This window comes from Sinocyclocheilus grahami, unplaced genomic scaffold, assembly GCF_001515645.1.
Source record: "Sinocyclocheilus grahami isolate Dianchi unplaced genomic scaffold, SAMN03320097.WGS_v1.1 scaffold121.1, whole genome shotgun sequence".
NCBI lineage: Eukaryota > Metazoa > Chordata > Actinopteri > Cypriniformes > Cyprinidae > Sinocyclocheilus > Sinocyclocheilus grahami.
In genome coordinates this window covers 441467-462311 of record NW_015505300.1, presented here as the reverse complement: position 1 = coordinate 462311, position 20845 = coordinate 441467, and the positions used below count along the sequence as shown (strand labels likewise).

The following is a 20845-nucleotide window of genomic DNA, read 5'->3' as shown; positions in this document are numbered from 1 at the left end:
TTTTTATGGACAACACCGGTTATTATTTCAAAATAAAACACATGTAATTACATCAAACTAGTTGATGCTCAATAATATGCAATTTTTAATGTTTTTTTTTTGGGATAATGCACCGACTATTATCAACTGACTATTATCGCAATATAAATTGCATATTATTGATGCTAAATATCTGCTTATTACGCTAAATAAATCACAATTATATAATAAAATATACAGATAACTGCTATAATCACAAATTAAACCATGTATTGTGGAGAACAATTTTGTGATAATAGCCAGTTGATTGTACATTATCCAGCTTATTACATGGCTACTCGCCCAATAAATAAATAAATAAATACATGGACGTGAAATATTGATTTTGGTTTAAATTATTTTAAAATCTTACCAGCACATTATCTTAAAGCTTCTGCAAATAAATAAATAGTTCAATAATGTACAAAAGAATTGGCCTGGCAACAAGAAGAACACTGCAAAAAATATTACAGTGGTGATAAAGTTGCGGTTATTTTTTACTACAATTGCTAACTGAGGTGCACCAGCTGTGTTTGTGTAAAACGAGAGAGTTAGTGCACGGAGTGATATGACAGACATGAAAGTAACTCCGGTTTCATGAGCAGACTGATGTAGAGTGTTGCCATGGACGATGGTGAATATTAGGCAATATCAGACCACTGGATGGTGCAATTGACCAATCAGAACTGAGTACTCCAGAGAGCTATATTACACAAATTAATATAAATATTAAATACCGTTTGCTCAGAATGAATATTTCATTGGATGAAGAAATCATCAAATTCTGTTTTTGTCCAGTATATTATTCCCAGATGTACAGTTTGTGAGCTAATAACATATTCCCTCCTCTCCATTCTACCACTTTCACTCTGCATACAGAGTTGATGGTCCATGCTTTGAATTGATTTGCTTATGTTGTGCAATGTCTGTGGAATGCACTAAAAATAAGTTGTGCAGAAACACAACTTTGCCTGCATCGCATTCTCCACTTGTGGTCACTCTCAGTAGATTTTCTGGTAATTCTCAGAATAGTTAATAATAACCACAATTTATTTGATACAAAACACTGAACCCTTTAGCAGATGGATGTGTTATGTTTGAAAGCTCATTCCCCAGCGTACTGTTGACATGTTTAACCTGCTTTTTAAGCATCTGTGGTTCTTTTGTATGTCTGTCTTACCACCAGCTTAGAAGGAGGGGCTGACGGGTAATATGTGCCCTGTGGTTTCATTACCAAACAGATGGGAAATCATTGAGGTGATACAGTCAGTGTTATGTGTGTGCGAGAAGGAGAGAGAAAGAAAGAGTGAGACTGAGAGGGAGGCGCAAAGATGTTACCATCTGCCTCTAAAAAACCTTGATGCCCAAGTAGTCTCCTGTGATGGATGTTTCACAGTGTCATTGCCATGGAGAGGTTCTTTGGTATCCAGGGAGTGTTTCTCTGTGATTGGCTGAGTGGCTGGAACAGCATTCTCATGTTTTTCTCCTCTGCCTTTTGTCTGACCTCTATCACTGCCTGTCTTTTCTTCCTCAGCATAAGCTCGAACAGACTTCATTAGAGAAAATGGAGAAGATCCATTAATCCATGTGTAGGAAGCATCATGCTAAATAAATATCAGAGAGACCGGGGCTAGTTGTCACAAAATATGTTTTTTTTTAAGAACTGAAAGTCCATTTCAACCAAATGTGTGTTTTCTTTAGTATTGTCTACAGATCGCGTCATGCTGACATATGTTTTAAATGTGATAAATTATTGTATAATTACACAATTGATGTCTTCTGTAATTGTTTTACCGTTTAAATTCTGTAGAACAAAACTGTTTATTGACAGCTTTCATCATGACAACATGCCCCGCTATTGGGTAATGTTTATTCAACGAACGGTATTTTTTCCCAGAGCAATAACAGTGGAAATGTTCAATAGCATCTTTGTAGTCAAGACATTAAGATTTATGCCTATACTGTAAAAATTTTTTTTTTTCAAAGTTGTAAATAAATCAAACATTATTCAACTATGTTTTGCAAGAATATACTTTTTCAGTCTTTCTACTTCAAATTTTCATGTTTAATACCTGCCAATTCTTTTTGTAATTACAGTATTTGCGAAATTGACTAATTTCTGATTGGAACTTGTTTGTAAATACTACACCAATTTTCAGTGCAGATAGAAACGGTTTGTCTCCCTTATTCTGTCTGAGGAGATGGCCTTAACCTTAATGGCATTATATGAACTCTCATATGCTTTTCACAAAACTGGTTCCCAAAATAATTACGCCTAATTGCTCACACAGTATTTGATCAGAAAGACATTTGATCAAAACATGACAGAACACTGACTTCCTCATTTTAAAGTGTTCACTGGGAGAAAACAAAACCAGACTTTGACTAAATGATCTTATGGTCTAGAACTCATCGAACACTTAGATTTTTGCTGAATAAGGAGCCCCTTGTGAGTGATACGGGTGTATCACACAAACCAAAGGAAGGACATCTGGTAACGTACATCCTCGTGTGGTGGGCATCTGAATGAACCACAACACCGGAGCCAGCCTCTCTCCACTCAATGCAGCTTTCCGTCATTGACAAGTTTGTTGAGCAAGTTCCGTCGTAATGGACTGTTCTTTGCCCGTCACTGTGTCCGTGTGCAGCACGCGCTGAGCGTCAATGACTGCTGTTTTTGTCCTCACATTACTGTTTACGTCAGGCAGTGTGGGGGGAGTTTTCCACTGACGAACACACACAGCTCAACAACAGCTGATCTCACTGTATTTGTACTATACGTGCAAAGAGAGCTAAGAAAGAGGACGTGAGTGCTATCTTGATAACTTTTCAAGCATCGTTTGGTCGTCTCTTCCACCCATGATACACGGATACACAATCATTGGGTGAGTGTTTGTTTTTGTTCAAGACGCTTGTAGATTTCTCGCAGCGCGTGAAACACATTATTTGACATAAAACGCTCCCAAAGGCGAACTCAATAGGACAGTTAGTATGCTAAGCGGTTGAATCACTAATTGTTACCGTGGGTCTTATAGTTTGTTGTTATCGCGTTTTGATTTGGTTATTTACGACCCTGACTAAATAGGCATGACCGCGAGAAAGTCCGCTACGGAAGTTCAGCAGCTGCAGAATGAAAGTGCTCGTGCGCGAAAAGAGATATCTTTATATCTATATATAATATGCATTTATTAACGCAGCTGCTCTGCTTAGACGTTAAAGTTTCTATTAACTCTAAACACGAATCATCCCTAAAATAAAACGGAACTGTTTTGTACTTTTATTAGAAATCAAATAAAATTAAATGTTTGAATATTTGTGATGTTTGAAAAACATATATATGAAGGATAATGATTGGCTTGACAGAAAGTAGATGCACCTGTAATGTAAGGGAATCAGATCCTCTAGGGTGACTTAAGAGAAAGATGCTTACCTAAGGCCAAGGCAAGAGTGGTTTTGACTACTTTTTATTTAAATTATTATTATTATTTTTTTTAATTGGATGATAAAGATAAAATTGGGACACTTTAGCTTAATAATCTGTTCCTTCCATTAGCCAGTAATAAACAGTTTTAAGTTAATCTTAAACTGGTATTGAATGACACTGTAGCCAAAACAGCACCAGTGAAATATGATCAGAAACCGTCCCACTTTACTTGACAGAAGGTGAGCTATTTTATAACATGATGATTCAAGTCTTCACTTTTGAAAATGTGAGAAAAAGTCTAGTTGTTTTTGTCTGCTGTAGACCAGAATGATAACCTATTTTTCCACCTGACATCTGTCTGCTTTGCCCTTTCGCGGTCTTCAAACTCCACCTCCTCCTTCTATGGAGACATTCTAACATTCGCATGTTCATTTGCATAGTTGTAGTCTGGCCAGTTGTCACTGCCAAGTCCAAGAAATGACCAGTTCTGTTTGGCTTTCAGTGAAAAATTGTGTTTGTTTGTTATTGTATGTTAGGCCTATATGTTCTTGTAATCAGCTGCCCTCCTGTCTTGCACATTTACTACACTATAAACACTCCCACATCACATAACATACACAAAGGATGCAATGACTAATTGAATTGACTTGAAGTCTGGTGTCTGCACACTTTTAAGAGATCACTATCACTTTGTCACAGCTAGAGGAAGCTGTAAATCACATGTGTCACCGCATCAGTTGATTCTGCATTTCTGTTGAAGCATGATTTACATGCTACGGACACTACTACAATTATGTGCAACACAAAGTGTCATTTATCTCATGCAGCTATAACCGTTTACATAGTTGACTTTGTGGCATCTGGGATTACAGTGCAGGTGTTTACATAACACTGTCCAAAGAAAGCCAGACCTGTGTGAAAAGAGGTGTGAGAGAGAGTTAAGGTTGTCCAGGATACAGGCAGTGTACACAGGGGCACATAGTGTTCTTGGCATATGAGCCATTTGTGTGGATTGGGCTTGACTGGATGTACTTGGAACAAGAACCAGGTGATCTGTTATGCAGATTGCTCCGTCCTGCAGTGTGAGGTAGTATTGTTCTGTCATCGGAGATACACAGAGTTCTCTCTCTGTGTGTGTGTGTGTGTGTGCTAGCATGTGATTTCTTTTCAACGCACACCCACTCAAGCAGAAAAACTTCAGTAGAATGTGCGTTTTGTGTTACGTTTCCTCTTTTGTTTCTTTTTGCACTCAGCGTGTTCTTGTAAGTGCTTTCATAAGATTTGAGTTGGAGCTTGGCAGTTGCTTTCGTACGTTTTGGGGATTCTGCAATAAAAACAAGTATCGGGTTGCAAATTTGGTCATGCAGTTTGGGATGTTAAGCTGAGCTGAATGTCTTAACATTTTGTTCTTAAAGAACTCCAAACATCTGAGGAATGTTAATGACTCCAGAAGGAGATAGAAGGAACCATTGATTCCCTCCAGACTAATCATTGCTTGGATAATGCACACTTTTGTGTTTGCATACACTTTGCATGATATGATTAAAAACAATGATCATTTGCCTGAGAAAGCTGTGCTTGTGATGTTGTAGTAGTTCAAGTCAAGTTTTGTCTTACTGGGAAACCTGCTGAACAGGCTTTCACCGAGAGTGAAGATGTGAATCTTTGGTACCAGCCTGAACGAGAGAGAGGTGTCCAGTTGTTGCTGGTTAGGATTTGTATGCAACTGGTTACTGAACCTCCACAAATACTTTTTTCATACTTGGTACACGGCCAAAAATGCAATATAATTTTATGACATATTAATTCATTCAAAAATACACTAAAATGCTATTTATATATAAATGACTCACATGTTGTATTTGGAGCATGTTTTTAACTTCTGAATTAAATTTCATTTTGATAGGGACAAAAACTGTCGGAGTGATATAACTGTTCTGATATCTTAATGATATCTTAACTAAAAAGCCTTTTAGTTGTATTTTTACCTTGTTAAATAATTTGGTGTAATTGTTTATTATTGAAAAAGATATTTTACGAACAAAACAGGTTCACTGTTTGTCAAAATTTGAAAACCTTCTGTCTGCCAAATCATTTCATGTGCAATCATAAATTATATTTATTATATTAATTCATATTTTTTGATATTTGTAAAAAAAAAGCTTATACTCTAAAAAATATATTTTTAAAAAAATTAAATACCAACTATATTTGACATATTATATTTTAAAATATAAAACATATTTTAAATATATTAAAATATATATATTTTTAAATAACTAATATATATTTCAAAAAGTTTTGAAAACTTTTTTGAAAATAATAAATTACCTTTTTTTGAAAACTTTTATTGAAATTTTATTGAGAGATCTGTAAACTCAAAAAGTATTCAAAGTGTACCATATGTAACACCTTGTTGTTATTAAATATATAGCTATTTTTTAGAACCATTAAATAAAAAATCTTTTTTTTCATTCCTTATCGTTATCATGAACATTTTCCATTGACGCATTTGCTGTACTTTTCAATTGATTGATACTTCTCTAATCTTATGCTTTAATTTCTCCTACATAATTTGACAGATTGCCATGGCTACATCGCAGCGTGGGGGTTTAAAGAGGAAATATTGTTTCCCAGATGAGGATGCCATTTACTCTTCCTCATCCCCCTCATCACACTCTGAATGGGACACTGATGAAGAGAACCCCCAAAGTGATAGTGTGGACTTTGGGCCTGTTGGTTCTTTCTCTTCAAGTCGTCACATGCCAAGTAAGTAACCGTGTAGCGTAGTAACTGTAGTAAAGCATAGTAACTCTGAATTTTTCAAATCGTGCAAAGCAACAGTTGTCACCTCCAGTGTTTTTAAACACATATAAGGAGGGGTCTTGCTATCTAACCTCGGTGTTATTGTGCAGAGCACTAGATAAGAAGAGAAACAGACAGCTGTAACATTGTTTATCACGAGATGTTGTGCACAGTCACCCTGAGTCTTTTTAAACCCACAAACGCCAATGTAAGCACAACAGTTATAATCAGTTACACCGTCCTGACCGGGACAGAGCATATCTGTTGTGTAAGTGTTTTCCTATGCAAGTAGTACTATGAAATTATATTGTCTGTCCTGCAGATGCCTGGACCACTGTGTGTTTTTCAGTGTTGATTTACTATGAAAGCTGCATGTGAAGTACTGCAAATAAAGCTGATTTACTAAGGGCTACTACTGTGCAAATACAACTGACATTTGACCTCAGCCCATTATCCTCATTCAGCGAGTGAAACTGCCATTGCAAAAAAACAAGCACATACATTTGATGCAATAGATGTTTCTAAACTTTGCATTCATGAAGAACGTTTTTTTCCTTTTCCTTTTAGTGTTGCATGTGAAAAATGTCCAAACCACTAATGTCATTTCCTTAATGTCTCATTAGGGCTCTCTAGTGTTGAGTTCAGGGTACTTACAGAGTACAGATCTGACTCAGCTGCCCTCTAGTGGAAACTACAACAGCGACAATCACTATAGAAGAATTACATTTATATTTATGCATTCAGCAGATATTTTTATCCAAAGCGTTTTACAAAGAGGAACAAAAGCAGTTTGTCACAAAGCTGACAATATTCGTAATATACAGTGGCAGTTTTATTAGACAACTAGATTAGAAAGCAAGCAAGAAAATGCAGATAAGTATGTGTAAGTGAATTGGTTTAAGGGTGTGGGTGATCAAGTGCTTGCAGCAGAGGTATGTCTTCAGTTGCTTCTTGAAAGATGCAATGGTTTCCACAGTTCAGGTGGAGGCTGTCAGCTCATTCCACCAGACAGGAACGGAGGGTGAAGGTTCTGGAGAGTGACTTTATGCAGTGGTAGGATGAACGGGTGCGGGACAGTGCTGAAAGTGGGAGCTTTGTAATGACTAGCTATGTCTGTAAAAATGTTTAATTGCAATGTTGCAATAAAAATGATCAAATAAATTTTTAAAAAAAAAAGCTGTGACTGGCATTTAAAAATCCATATGCACAGACGTTCTAGAGTGGAACAAAACAACAACCAATGCATTTGCAGAGAGGTTTTTTTTTCTTTCTTTTTTTTCTCTGATGATGACTGCAAAGGAACCAGTGTGGGCCTGAAAAGGGAACTCCAGATGAAGGTTAAATACAGCTAAACCAGCCAGGCCTTCAAGACACATACTAGATAAAAACATCCTGCTCAAAGCTGCCAGATCCAATAAAACATACAAGTTTAAAATGCACTGAATCCGGCCAATGTTTTGTTTAGTCTAGTTATATAGTCTAATAAAGGAATATAACCTAACTGAAATGTATTTTAGTATAAAATGTAATTTTACCTGCTAGTATGTTATTCAGTTCATTATATTTGGTGACTGAATAGGTCCCATGGGGTGAATGTCAATGTTCAAAAATGGGGTGTGACAGTTAAACGGATAGAAGTAAATTGATCTGTGTCCCGCACGTGTCCCACATTGTCATGAAAATCACATCTGTTGTCCTGCAACAGAGTAATAACTATGTAGTGGCAGTCAAAACCTTACTGAAGTAAAAACCAACATCAAAATCTTTATAATAACCTTGATAATAATTCATCCATTTGATTTTTTTTACTTTTAGTTTCATCCATCCTGAAGAAGACAAAAGATACTCAATCCAAAGGCAGTGTTCGGTTTGGCCTGGTTACAGTGTTCCTTTTCCAGCGCTGTCAAGGTTTCAGCAGTGTGCCCAGTCACGGTGGCTGCACACTAGGCATGGTTAGACGGCACGCTGCCCGCCAGCAGTTCACCCTGGCGGAGCACGCGAAGGAGCAGCAGCGCTTGCAAATGGAGAGGCTCCGTGAGCAACACCAAGAGGAGAGGCTGGAGGCAATGAGACAGAAGGCGAGTTGGTTATTTTACAATATTAAGAAACAATTTTCTTTTCAGCTTGTCTTCTTACAGTATCTTCTTTTTTTTATAGCTGATTATCAGTGGGACTCTCACGGTGACAGAAGCAGCCAGGCTGACAGTGAACGACATCCCAGATGAGGATGCCGATCTCAGTAGCACAAAGCTGAAAGACATGGGATCCCTCCGTCCCTACTCTTCCAAACGGAGACGTGCATTATTGAGAGCAGCAGGGGTGGGAGGGGTGCGAATCGACCGGGAGGAAAAGAGGCAGCTGAAGGATCTGCGGCGGTGGAGGGAAGACTGTGGATGCCACTGCCAGGGCTTCTGTGAGCCGGAGACCTGTGCCTGCAGCCAGGCTGGCATCAAGTGCCAAGTAATAAGCAATAAATTAACTACTGTTCTGTCTCTCTCTCTGTCTCTGTCTCTCTCTCTCTCTCTATATATATATATATAATATTAATCTTTGACATATTATTGCTCAAAAGATGTTGCACTGCCTAGGAGATTTTCATTGGAATTTTAAGCTCACCAAGGCTGCATTTTTAAAAAATAAAGTAAAAACAATCATATTTTGAAATATTAATACAGTTTAAAATAACTGCTGAAGGATCTGCGGCGGTGGAGGGAAGACTGTGGATGCCACTGCCAGGGCTTCTGTGAGCCGGAGACCTGTGCCTGCAGCCAGGCTGGCATCAAGTGCCAAGTAATAAGCAATAAATTAACTACTGTTCTGTCTCTCTCTCTGTCTCTCTCTCTCTCTCTCTCTCTCTATATATATAATATTAATCTTTGACATATTATTGCTCAAAAGATGTTGCACTGCCTAGGAGATTTTCATTGGAATTTTAAGCTCACCAAGGCTGCATTTTTAAAAAATAAAGTAAAAACAATCATATTTTGAAATATTAATACAGTTTAAAATAACAGTTTTTTTTAATGTCACATGATGCTTCAGATAACTGTAATATGCTGATTTTGTGCTCAAGAAACATTTCCTATAATTATCAGTGTTGGAAACAGTTGTGCTGCTTAATATTTTCGTGGAAACCATGATACATTTTTTTTCAGGATTCTTTGGTTAATCCTTTAATGAAAACAAAAACAGCAATTATTTGAAATAGAAGTCTTTTATAACATTATAAATGCCTTTACTACCACTTTTGATCAATTTAATACATCCTTGCTGAATAAAAGTATTAATTTCTTTAAAGAATTATTTTGAATGGTAGTGTATTTAAGAAATATTTGTTTATAATGAAATCTCAGACTTTTTGGAGACACTTGTGAGATTACTAAAGTCGTTTTCTCATGAGAAAAAAACAGAAGTCTCAATTTACTCTCCTTCTAATCTCATTGAGATGATTTTTCTTTCCTATGGGCAGCAACAGTTGTTAATTATGAGAAATGAAGTAGTTGTGCAGCCGTACTGATTGTTTATTTTTTTTGGTAAACATTATCTGTCAACAGATGGATCGCTCCAACTTTCCTTGTGGATGTTCAAAGGAATGTTGTGGGAATCCCGCAGGCCGAATCGAGTTCAACTCCAGCCGTGTACGGAGCCACTACATCCACACACACATGAAGCTGGAGCTGGAAAAGAGGCTGCACGATGACAACAGACTAACTGCCACTGAGCAACAATCAGCGGAGAGGAACAGAGCCATTACATTTCCTGTAGAAAATGACTCTCCCTCATTTCTCCTGAGCTCAGAGCTCTGCAGGCAGGGGGACAACAGCTGGAGCAGTGACATGACTGACACCTCCTGCTCTTCTTCTCGGAGTCTGAACTCTGAGACGGATGGAAGGCCTTCCTCAGAGCGACCCACACTGGACGTGGACGGCAGAGGACTTGCTCACATACTCAGTTTTTCTGATTCTGATGGAGAAGGATGTCCATACATTAAAGAGTATGATCTGTCCACAGAAGCTTCTGGTGGCACATCCACAAAGGAAAGCAACACCAGTACATCTAAATTGGAGTATCTGGATGAAAATGCTAATCAGGCCACCATGGAATGCGTCGACGATCCATTTGACATCCCGAATACACCTTCTGCATCTCCGGATCACACTATGAACTGTTACATGGACCTCAGTCTGTCCTCAGGCTCTGACCTGGTCTTTTTTGACACTTTCCATGAGTACGGTCTAAGCCGCAATCATTTTAAAGTGTGCAGTCATCTGGACTACATGTCACAGCTCCAGTTCCCCTGCTGTCCCAGTCCCACTCTAACTGAGGACTCAGGAGTCAGTCTTCTGGAGTCTCTTGTAGGAATTTCTTAATGGGGATCAGAGTGGCTCAGTATTTTTACTGATGTTTTTAAAGACAAATGAGCATTGTTCATTTGCAGTTGTACAGTATCATTAAATCTCATTTACTATGAGAACAATGGTAAATAACTTTGAAATTTAAGGATATTCCTTAGAATTATATTTAAGGATATCAATGTAGTCTGTAACCATTCACGATCACAGTGTGAATACAGTTAAAAACCACTCAGTGAAAATCTGGGGAAAGTATCATGATGAGTAATATGTCAACATTTTTGCCAAAAGTCTTGGAGAGTTTGTACAGTGGTTTCAGGTAAGATTTTGTATTTTTTCTTTGTAAACTAAAGGCTTCATTACCTTTTTATAAGTTATCAAACTAATCCTATTGCAGTAAATAAAGTTTTACTGTTAAATGTTTATTTATAAAAGCCTATTCATATTTATTTCTCAGTTGTGTTTAGCTTTAGCGATCATGTATGTGAATCAAAGTTTTATTTTTGTGTAGCACAGAGTATTTGTTACAGTGTTTCAAATGAGTTAGCTGATATAAATGTCAAAATGCCATTTTCATATCTCATGATCATCTTTTCAAGGGCCAGCATGCCTTTTCATTTAAAAGGAAATGTTTTTAATTTAAGGAATGCCTTGTAATATATAAAGAAATTCAGGCTACATTTGCTTTGTGAATATTTCATTCATCAATGGTATACCGGCTCTGTATTTACTTCAGTGAATGTTTTTGGACATTTCAAAATGTCCAGGTTGTTTTTTTGGAATAACTCATCTCAATAAAATTGATTTCACAAAACCAGTGAGAAATACTGATTTACATGGAAGAAAGGGAGACTGGAAGAATTCCAGTATTCTTAACCTATTGGTTTCTATATTTCAGTTTTTCTTTTTTAATAAATCTGCAAAAATGTCAACAATTCTGTGTTTTTCTGTCAATATGGGGTGCTGTGTGTACATTAATGAGGAAAAAAAATGGCTGCAATATAACAAAGAGTGAAAAATTTAAGGGGGTCTGAATACTTTCCGTACCCACTGTAGATATTGTTTATTCAAATGAAAACAAATTTGAGGTTTGATTAATTTTCACACTCATACTCATAAAACTACGTTTAGGCTTTCTACTGTTGTTCTTTACCTGGAAGCCCCACAAGAGGGCCTCAGGAAACAACAGAAATTGCCTCAAGATGTCTGAATATAACTAATTTTTTTCAAAAATAATGACAAAACTATCAATAAAATACAACAACAACGACGGTTTCTTTTATTACAAAGCTGAACGAATTGTTGAACAGTGAGGTTGAAGTTAAAATGGAAATTTATGCAACTTTGTGTGGGTACAAATAATTCGAATTTTGTTGTTGAGTTTTGTTGCCTTGTCAAAACCTGTAATTAACAACAACAACAGTAATAATAATAAAAATAATAATATAATAAAATATATTATTTAGGATGTGAATAAAATATAACTAACATTTAATTATATTATACATTTTCTATTTTTATTATGCAATTTAGCCACGCACAACTTAAATTTGCTAAATTGCTTAGTTCTGAGAATGTTTTAGCTGACAAATATGAAAAAGAAATAAAGTACCGAGATCGAAAAATCCTTTGATCGACGGCATCTTGCTCGATTGCTCTCGCCTGCCTAGATGGACAACATGGCCACGATGTTTTGAGTAATCTCTGTCAGGGTCGTTTGTTTCGGAAAGCTAAACATAACACTGTAAAACATCGAAACCCTCAAGAGTAATGGGTTTAACACAGAGCACTGGTGCACCTGAGGGGGGAACAGAAGGATATCACGTCCATGGGGTAAATAACTTCAATTTTCCTGACGTTATTTTTTGACATCGAGCAGCTTTGCATGCTAGCTATATGCTTTGATGAAGTTCTCGTGTCGGATTTGCTTTAGGCTTTGACAGCTATGCACTGACAGTGTGCGTTCATGTTTGTCTTTATCATGTTCATTTTTATATTTATCTACGGTACTAACATCTGTGGAAGCCTTTTAAAAATAAAAAACGATGCTGGCAAAAGTCAGGAAATAGTATTTACAGGTTCTGTTGTGCTGTAAATCTGACAGCTCCGAAAACACCTTCTTATTTATTGTAACATCTGTGGTTTCTTACATTATGGTCACACGGTACATAGTCCTCAGTGTGTAAAAGTGCTGTGGAACAACAGCTCCAGGATTTTAGGAATATATGGGCTAAGCGTAGCTGCCACGTCACTGAATAAACTCATAATTCTCAGATATAATTTACGTCAGATTACGTACCACTCCATGGATGTTATTAAACTTCCCAGAATACACAACAACGTGCACAACATAAATGCTTTTGAAATAAAGACTCCATCTGAATGGAATTTGTGCTCTGCAGTGATGAACTTCTATTCCTTTACAGATTCAAGAGGACTCACCAGCAGAGAAAGCTGGGTTGGAACCGTTTTTTGATTTCATCATATCCATTGGCCATAATCGTCTTGTAAGTTTGTAAAGCCTTATTGGTTATTTCTTGTAATCTTGAACATTTAATCCAAAGATTTAAGTGGGTGTCACACAAGTAATAACCAGCAAATGATTCCATTGAGTTCGTAATCAGTGACCGTGATGTAATCGTTGTCAGCTTGATTAGATTTATATACACAATGTTCTAATTAATGTCGTAATGTTCATATTCTGATTATGCATTCTTCATGTAAACATTTTAAAATGTCCTACAAGTAATGCTGTTTCTGTGTTCTAAAGATTTTTTTATGTAAATTCCAGCATTAGCTCTATATAATCTACACCGTGTACAATTTAACACAGCAATCCGTTAGTGTTTGTGTTGTAGCTAAAAAAAATTATACAAATATTTATCTGTTTTCAGTGGTCTGTGACAGTCATCTTTTTATTTGATTTATTTAGTCATTTAGCAGACGCTTTTATCCAAAGCGACTTACAAACGAGGACAACAGAAGCAATCAATTCTAGTATTAAAACAACTAAAAACACATCCAGAACTAAAAGCTAAAACTTTATAAATACTACTTATACACATTTTAAAAATAAATCAATTAAATAAAAATGACAAATGCATACAACAAAATTTCTAAACTTAACATTTAAATGAAAAACCAAAAATAAAGCTAAAAACAATTCAAAATATTAAAGAACAAAAGGTATAAGACTAAGAGTATAATAATGATTCTAACATAACACTAAGCCAAACACCAAAAAAACAACTACATATGTGTATGTACAACCATAAACACATACATATACACATTTATAAATTCAATATATATATTATTTCATTTCCATTTAGTTTGCTGAAGTAGTAAATTAACTCAAATAAATTAGTTATTTAAAAAAAAAAATAATTAAATAAAACTAAAACTTAATAAAAGACCTATACAGACATAATGTAACTACAATTAAAATAAATAACAAATACAAATAATACAAATCAAGCGACAGTAGTTTATCAGTAATCCTAAAAAATAACACTGCCAAATTTACGTGCTAAAAAACAACAACTTACTTACACATAGTAAGAAATGGTTATAAAAACTGAAACAGAAGTGAAACAAGTAGTAGGAAAGAGGAGAAATAAAAAGCGATACTTATTAAAAACAACATATAATTGAATATTGGACTGTGGTCATATTCTGTTTATGCATGAATCATGTAAACATATTAAAACTAATTGCAATAACCTGAACCCATTATTCCACTTTCATAAAAAACGATGCTGGCAAAAGTCAGGAAATAGTATTTACAGGTTCTGTTGTGCTGTAAATCTGACAGCTCCGAAAACACCTTCTTATTTATTGTAACATCTGTGGTTTCTTACATTATGGTCACACGGTACATAGTCCTCAGTGTGTAAAAGTGCTGTGGAACAACAGCTCCAGGATTTTAGGAATATATGGGCTAAGCGTAGCTGCCACGTCACTGAATAAACTCATAATTCTCAGATATAATTTACGTCAGATTACGTACCACTCCATGGATGTTATTAAACTTCCCAGAATACACAACAACGTGCACAACATAAATGCTTTTGAAATAAAGACTCCATCTGAATGGAATTTGTGCTCTGCAGTGATGAACTTCTATTCCTTTACAGATTCAAGAGGACTCACCAGCAGAGAAAGCTGGGTTGGAACCGTTTTTTGATTTCATCATATCCATTGGCCATAATCGTCTTGTAAGTTTGTAAAGCCTTATTGGTTATTTCTTGTAATCTTGAACATTTAATCCAAAGATTTAAGTGGGTGTCACACAAGTAATAACCAGCAAATGATTCCATTGAGTTCGTAATCAGTGACCGTGATGTAATCGTTGTCAGCTTGATTAGATTTATATACACAATGTTCTAATTAATGTCGTAATGTTCATATTCTGATTATGCATTCTTCATGTAAACATTTTAAAATGTCCTACAAGTAATGCTGTTTCTGTGTTCTAAAGATTTTTTTATGTAAATTCCAGCATTAGCTCTATATAATCTACACCGTGTACAATTTAACACAGCAATCCGGTAGTGTTTGTGTTGTAGCTAAAAAAAATTATACAAATATTTATCTGTTTTCAGTGGTCTGTGACAGTCATCTTTTTATTTGATTTATTTAGTCATTTAGCAGACGCTTTTATCCAAAGCGACTTACAAACGAGGACAACAGAAGCAATCAATTCTAGTATTAAAACAACTAAAAACACATCCAGAACTAAAAGCTAAAACTTTATAAATACTACTTATACACATTTTAAAAATAAATCAATTAAATAAAAATGACAAATGCATACAACAAAATTTCTAAACTTAACATTTAAATGAAAAACCAAAAATAAAGCTAAAAACAATTCAAAATATTAAAGAACAAAAGGTATAAGACTAAGAGTATAATAATGATTCTAACATAACACTAAGCCAAACACCAAAAAAACAACTACATATGTGTATGTACAACCATACACACATACATATACACATTTATAAATTCAATATATATATTATTTCATTTCCATTTAGTTTGCTGAAGTAGTAAAATAACTCAAATAAATTAGTTATTTAAAAAAAAAAAAATTAAATAAAACTTAATAAAAGACCTATACAGACATAATGTAACTACAATTAAAATAAATAACAAATACAAATAATACAAATCAAGCGACAGTAGTTTATCAGTAATCCTAAAAAATAACGCTGCCAAATTTACGTGCTAAAAAACAACAACTTACTTACACATAGTAAGAAATGGTTATAAAAACTGAAACAGAAGTGAAACAAGTAGTAGGAAAGAGGAGAAATAAAAAGCGATACTTATTAAAAACAACATATAATTGAATATTGGACTGTGGTCATATTCTGTTTATGCATGAATCATGTAAACATATTAAAACTAATTGCAATAACCTGAACCCATTATTCCACTTTCTAGAAATCTGTGTTAAACAGCATTTAAAATTTTTGGGGCATCTTATTCAGAATATATACACTTCTTCATCTCCTAACAGAAGATGAAAGTGCATGTCTTAGTTGGAATAAAGACTTAACCAAAACATGGTTGTTGATGTGCATATAAATGCGGTCAATGTTACTCTGATTATAATGGGTCATACGCTATCTGAAACAGAACCAGGAGAATGAAATGCTCAAGGACCTCCTCAAGGCTAATGTGGAGAAACCGGTGAAGATGGAAGTGTATAGCACAAAGACCATGAGGATCCGAGAATTGGAAGTGGTTCCCAGCAACATGTGGGGTGGCCAAGGACTTCTGGGAGCCAGTGTCCGCTTCTGCAGCTTTCAAGGAGCCAATGAAAATGTTTGGCATGTTCTCGTAAGTGATCCTTGCATTTTCTTTAAGTACTTCATCTTCTTTGACAGTTCTCTTTATTTTCTTTGTGTAATTATTTTACTCACTTTGGTTTTAGGATGTGGAGCCAAATTCACCAGCAGCATTGGCCGGACTCCAGGAACATTCAGATTTCATTGTTGGAGCTGACCAGGTTCTCCAAGATGTAAGACGTGAATTCTTTTCTTGAATGCTTGCTTGATATTTCTGGGGGAACAAAATATGTGCATGCAAGTTATTTACAATCAAGCAATGTTTTGATTTCCCAACAGTCAGAGGATTTCTTCTCCCTAATTGAAGCCCATGAGGGGAAACCACTGAAGCTGCTGGTCTACAATACAGAGACTGATAATTGCAGGGAGGTGGTTGTCACACCAAATGGTGCCTGGGGGGGAGAAGGCAGGTAATATCCCTGTTACAGAAGATATAAATGTAACGAAGTCCTGAATCAGCCATTATTATGAGGAAACAACTCGCATAACTGCCTCCTCCAGAGCTTTTATGCATTTCATTATAATGTTTTGTCTTTGTAGTCTTGGCTGTGGCATTGGATATGGCTACCTGCACCGAATCCCAGCACGACCTGACGGCCCAAAATCTGAAAAAGTCAGTCCAAAAGTTTCTCCTGTGGCAGGAACGCCAGAGCATGAGCTTCCTACAAATGGATTCACAGAGGTAGTTTTACACAAGACTGTTGTGTGATGTCACAGTACTTAAAAGGATAGTTCACCCAGAATTCTGTTGTGATTTACTTACCTGTATGTCTTTCTTTCTAATGTGCAACACAAAACAAGATATTTTTAAAAAGGTCTCAGTTTTTTGGTCCATACAGTAAATGGGGTCCAAAGCAAACAGAATGAAGTAGGGCTGCACGATTTGGGGAAAAAAAACACATCATTTACTTCTGAAAAACTGATTTGCTGTGTTTGTTTTTAGGGCAGCTCAATTTGGCCCAAATTTGATTATTATACAGTGCTTAACAAATTTATTAGATCACCACCATCCAATGTAAGATTTGTGCCACAGCTGCCCTAAACTATTGGCGATTACCAAAATCCTTTTTTATGTTTCTGTAATGGTTAATCAACCAGTATTTGTAAGCTCTTTAGTAACAGTAGTGTTTATAATGCTAAAATATAATTATTGTTGTTATCCATGAATTTTCAAATGTACTGTTTTACAAGAAGCCTTACATTGGGTGGTAGTGGTCAAATAAATTTATTATTGCTAAATAAAAATAGAAAAATTACTAAACAAAAATTATATAAGAAATATTACTTTTGTAATATTTCATTGTAAAAAAAAATCAAGTATTTAAGAAACAATGTAATATTTTTTATTTTATATTGCAACTGTAATATTACAGTACTAATATTTAACGCTAATATTTATGGTCCTAATTTTGCTTTTTTTTTTTTTTTTTTGATTAATTGTGCAGCCCTAGAAGAAAGAAATGCAAACAGGTTTAGAATGATGTGAGGGTGTGTAAATGATGACTGAATGTTCGACTATACCTGTAAATGTTTTGTGTATGTACATAACTTGTCTAAACAACATTAATAAATTTGCTTCTGGTTTGAATTTTTGGTAGATGCTTACAACAGTGTATCTGAAATGTATATCCTCAGGTGTCCTTAATGGCGTCTAGTCAGTCAATGAGTGGCTTTGATCTTGACACCCCACTGCCACCTCCCATTCAGAGAGTCATGGATCCTGGTAAGGCATCGAAAAATGTGCTTCATCTAGAACAAGAATCATGAAAAGACATTGTAATGTATCAAAGCAATGGTTCCTCCAGGTTTCTCGGATCAGTCAGAAGTGGCCATGATGAATTCGGAGATGTCAGACATAGCAGACCGACTGGACCTATCCACTTCTTCCATTGACATGACAAACACATCCCTAGCTGTCCGAGAGGACATTGACGTATCAGGTGTTGGTGAGGCCACCTTGCTAAATTTAGGCGAACAGAATTCAATCTGTGAGTCAAAGTCTAGGTCGTAAAATGTGCAAAATGTCTCTCTTTGCAGAGGAGCTTCAAGATAGTGAGGTTCCTAGTCGTAACCCTGAGGAGCAAAATACAGAGGAATATCCTGCTGTGGATTTCAGTTCTTCTGTTGCACCACCTTCAGATGTTTCTCCTCCCCTTTCTCTCTCACACCCTCTTCTCCCAAATCTGCCTCTCGATCATAGCATGCTGACAGACATGGCATCTTTGATGAATTCTTCAATCTCGTCTCTCGACTCTTCTGTGCCTCCTATAGACATCTCTTCCCTGCTCATTGACCCCGCCGCCCTTCATCTCGAGTCATCTGCCCCACCTGCAGAGTATCCCATGCAACCCAACGAGTCCTCACCTTTCTCCTCAGAAAGTGATGGTGTCAGTCAGGGTTTTTCTGATGAGCCAAAGTCTCAAAAGAGCAGCTTGTCTGAGGGCAGAGCAGAGGTCGAATCCTGTGACCTGATGTCTTTTGATTCCCATAATGCACATGTCAAAGATGAAGCTGCTTCTCAGTAGTGACACTACCAAGTACTACCTTGTAGGGCTGTCAAAATTTTTTCTGAATATTCGTCGAATTTAAAATAAAAATCCATATTTGAGTGCAAAAACCTTGCATTCGAATTTTAGGTGTGCGTTAAGGAGGCAGCCTTATCAGTGGCGCACGAGATGCGATAACGATGGAAGTGTCGTTGCATTATAATGCTTTTGTTAGCCTATCCAGTTGAAGCCACTAGATGTGGCGCTGCTGCGTTGTTCATTAAAAATATTGTGGAAAAAGGGAACATCAATGCGGAGAAGATCTTGTTTACATCAAAACTGAAACCACGCCGTTCACACAGAACACATGTTTCGCGCATTTTCTAGAGGGACATCTATTACCGTTGCACTCGCGTCTCGCACAAAGGAGCCGCATGTTTAGAAAGCCATGTAAAATTAATGCAAGTTTAACTTTGAAAAAAAACATATCTCGAAACATATCCCCCTTGAGACTTTGTTTTTTCCCCATTCCACTGCATCTCGTGTTTTTAAATGAGAAATGTACTCTGTGTGATTGGCTTTCCGCCCTTTGTATTAAACTATGCATACATACATGATGCTGCTTTGTTTATAGTTGTTTAAGCAACAATTAATTATAATTGGTTTATAAACATTATTTTAAACATTATGTCCACATCCACAGTCATTTTATCTTATGCTATGAATAAACGTGCATTAGTAATATTTTGCTCAGAGGAGAAGCCAAAAGCTTTTCTTCACCCTAACTGAAATGATGCATTTTAAATTAGAACATAATTCGAATTTTGATAATATTTAAATACAAAATTCGAATTTAGTTTTTCAGCCATTTTGACAGCCCTACTATCTCGTGTCTTGTTTACGCAGTTGCACAAAATCATCGAGTGTGTGTTTCTTAATGGATTTGTTACTGTTTGGATCTGGTGTGTTTTTTAAACGGTTGTGTGCAATTTCCGTTTTATTTTGCGTTTTAGTTTGCATCTAGTAGTCATGATGATTGTAGGCTGTTGGAATGTGTGTAGGCCGCTGTTTTAAATTGTGTAGATCTTAATTAGATAATGTTTTATGTTACTAAATTGAAATTAGCTTGATTAATTAAAACTGCTTAGATTCTTCTACCAGTTTTAAATCCCCCAAAAAGTTGAAAGTAGCAACTGAAACCTTTATTTAATTGATAGTTTGTTCTAAATATTTGTAGTATTTATTTAGCTATGACACAAACACTAATGGGTTACTGTGTTAAATTGAACAGTGTAGATTATAGAGCTAATGTAAGAATATACACAAGGATCATTAGAACACTGTGACAAAATCATTTTGTCTAGAAAAAGCATTACATTTTTTGTCTTTCTTTGTTTCATATAATATTTTAGAACCTCTGGGTTTGTTGTGGGAATGTTTAAGCAAAGTACAAATTTTTAATACTGGACAAGGGTTTTGTATTTGTTTTGCGAACTAAAATCTTCCTGGCTAATTCGATTTTTGAAATTATTTTGATGTGATTATAGAATTTATCAACAAAAATATTTAATTGAAATGTTTGTCTTCATTCGTAGTGATTTATGTGTACTTTAGGATGAAAAAAATAATGCTATATTTATCCGTTGACAACAGTTAAATCAACACTAGAGGAATGTTGCCACAGTAAAATGTGCTTTTAATGTCATTTATTGATCTATGCAAATACAGATATCGTATAAATGCCAATGGAATTTCTGTGGTATTAATATTGAGTATAATCATCATTGCCACATTTTAAGAATAGTGTCATACACAGGACTTTATTTTTGTTCTTTTTTGATGATGGGAAGAGTTAATAATACAATACCTCTTTGATCTCAAGTTCTTTGTCATTATTTCTAA

The 20845-nt window shown here is 35.7% G+C and overlaps 2 protein-coding genes across 3 annotated transcripts; both read left to right on the top strand.

Annotated features, from left to right (window-relative positions):
- The first annotated feature begins 2649 nt into the window (after positions 1–2649).
- Positions 2650–11365, top strand: LOC107589814 (cysteine/serine-rich nuclear protein 1-like). 2 transcript variants are annotated; one of them, XM_016278351.1, is made up of 6 exons: positions 2650–2903; positions 6025–6211; positions 8063–8325; positions 8405–8611; positions 8942–9037; positions 9802–11365. In XM_016278351.1, exons 2-6 carry the CDS (start codon positions 6031–6033, stop codon positions 10615–10617), a joined length of 1563 nt encoding a protein of 520 aa, XP_016133837.1. In that variant the 5' UTR covers positions 2650–2903; positions 6025–6030; the 3' UTR covers positions 10618–11365. The 2 variants fall into 2 exon arrangements, with proteins under 2 accessions (XP_016133837.1, XP_016133838.1); XM_016278352.1 differs by lacking the exon at positions 8942–9037 and having other exon boundaries at positions 8405–8707.
- A 906-nt stretch (positions 11366–12271) lies between these two features.
- Positions 12272–19055, top strand: LOC107589815 (Golgi reassembly-stacking protein 1-like). Its single transcript, XM_016278353.1, has 9 exons — positions 12272–12432; positions 13026–13106; positions 16246–16449; positions 16544–16630; positions 16737–16867; positions 16998–17139; positions 18093–18180; positions 18263–18403; positions 18495–19055. The coding sequence occupies exons 1-9, from the start codon at positions 12370–12372 to the stop codon at positions 18980–18982; spliced, it is 1425 nt and encodes a 474-aa protein (XP_016133839.1). The 5' UTR covers positions 12272–12369; the 3' UTR covers positions 18983–19055.
- Positions 19056–20845: the final 1790 nt, after the last annotated feature.

Coding starts and splice junctions, on each gene's coding strand:
- LOC107589815 (XM_016278353.1), top strand. CDS start 12,370: ATGGGTTTAACACAGAGCACTGGTGCACCTGAGGGGGGAACAGAAGGA. Junction 12,433..13,025: donor AAGGATATCACGTCCATGGG/GTAAATAACTTC, acceptor ATTCCTTTACAG/ATTCAAGAGGACTCACCAGC. Junction 17,140..18,092: donor CTACAAATGGATTCACAGAG/GTAGTTTTACAC, acceptor GTATATCCTCAG/GTGTCCTTAATGGCGTCTAG.
- LOC107589814 (XM_016278351.1), top strand. CDS start 6,031: ATGGCTACATCGCAGCGTGGGGGTTTAAAGAGGAAATATTGTTTCCCA. Junction 8,612..8,941: donor AGGAAAAGAGGCAGCTGAAG/GATCTGCGGCGG, acceptor TAACTGCTGAAG/GATCTGCGGCGGTGGAGGGA. Junction 9,038..9,801: donor AGGCTGGCATCAAGTGCCAA/GTAATAAGCAAT, acceptor ATCTGTCAACAG/ATGGATCGCTCCAACTTTCC.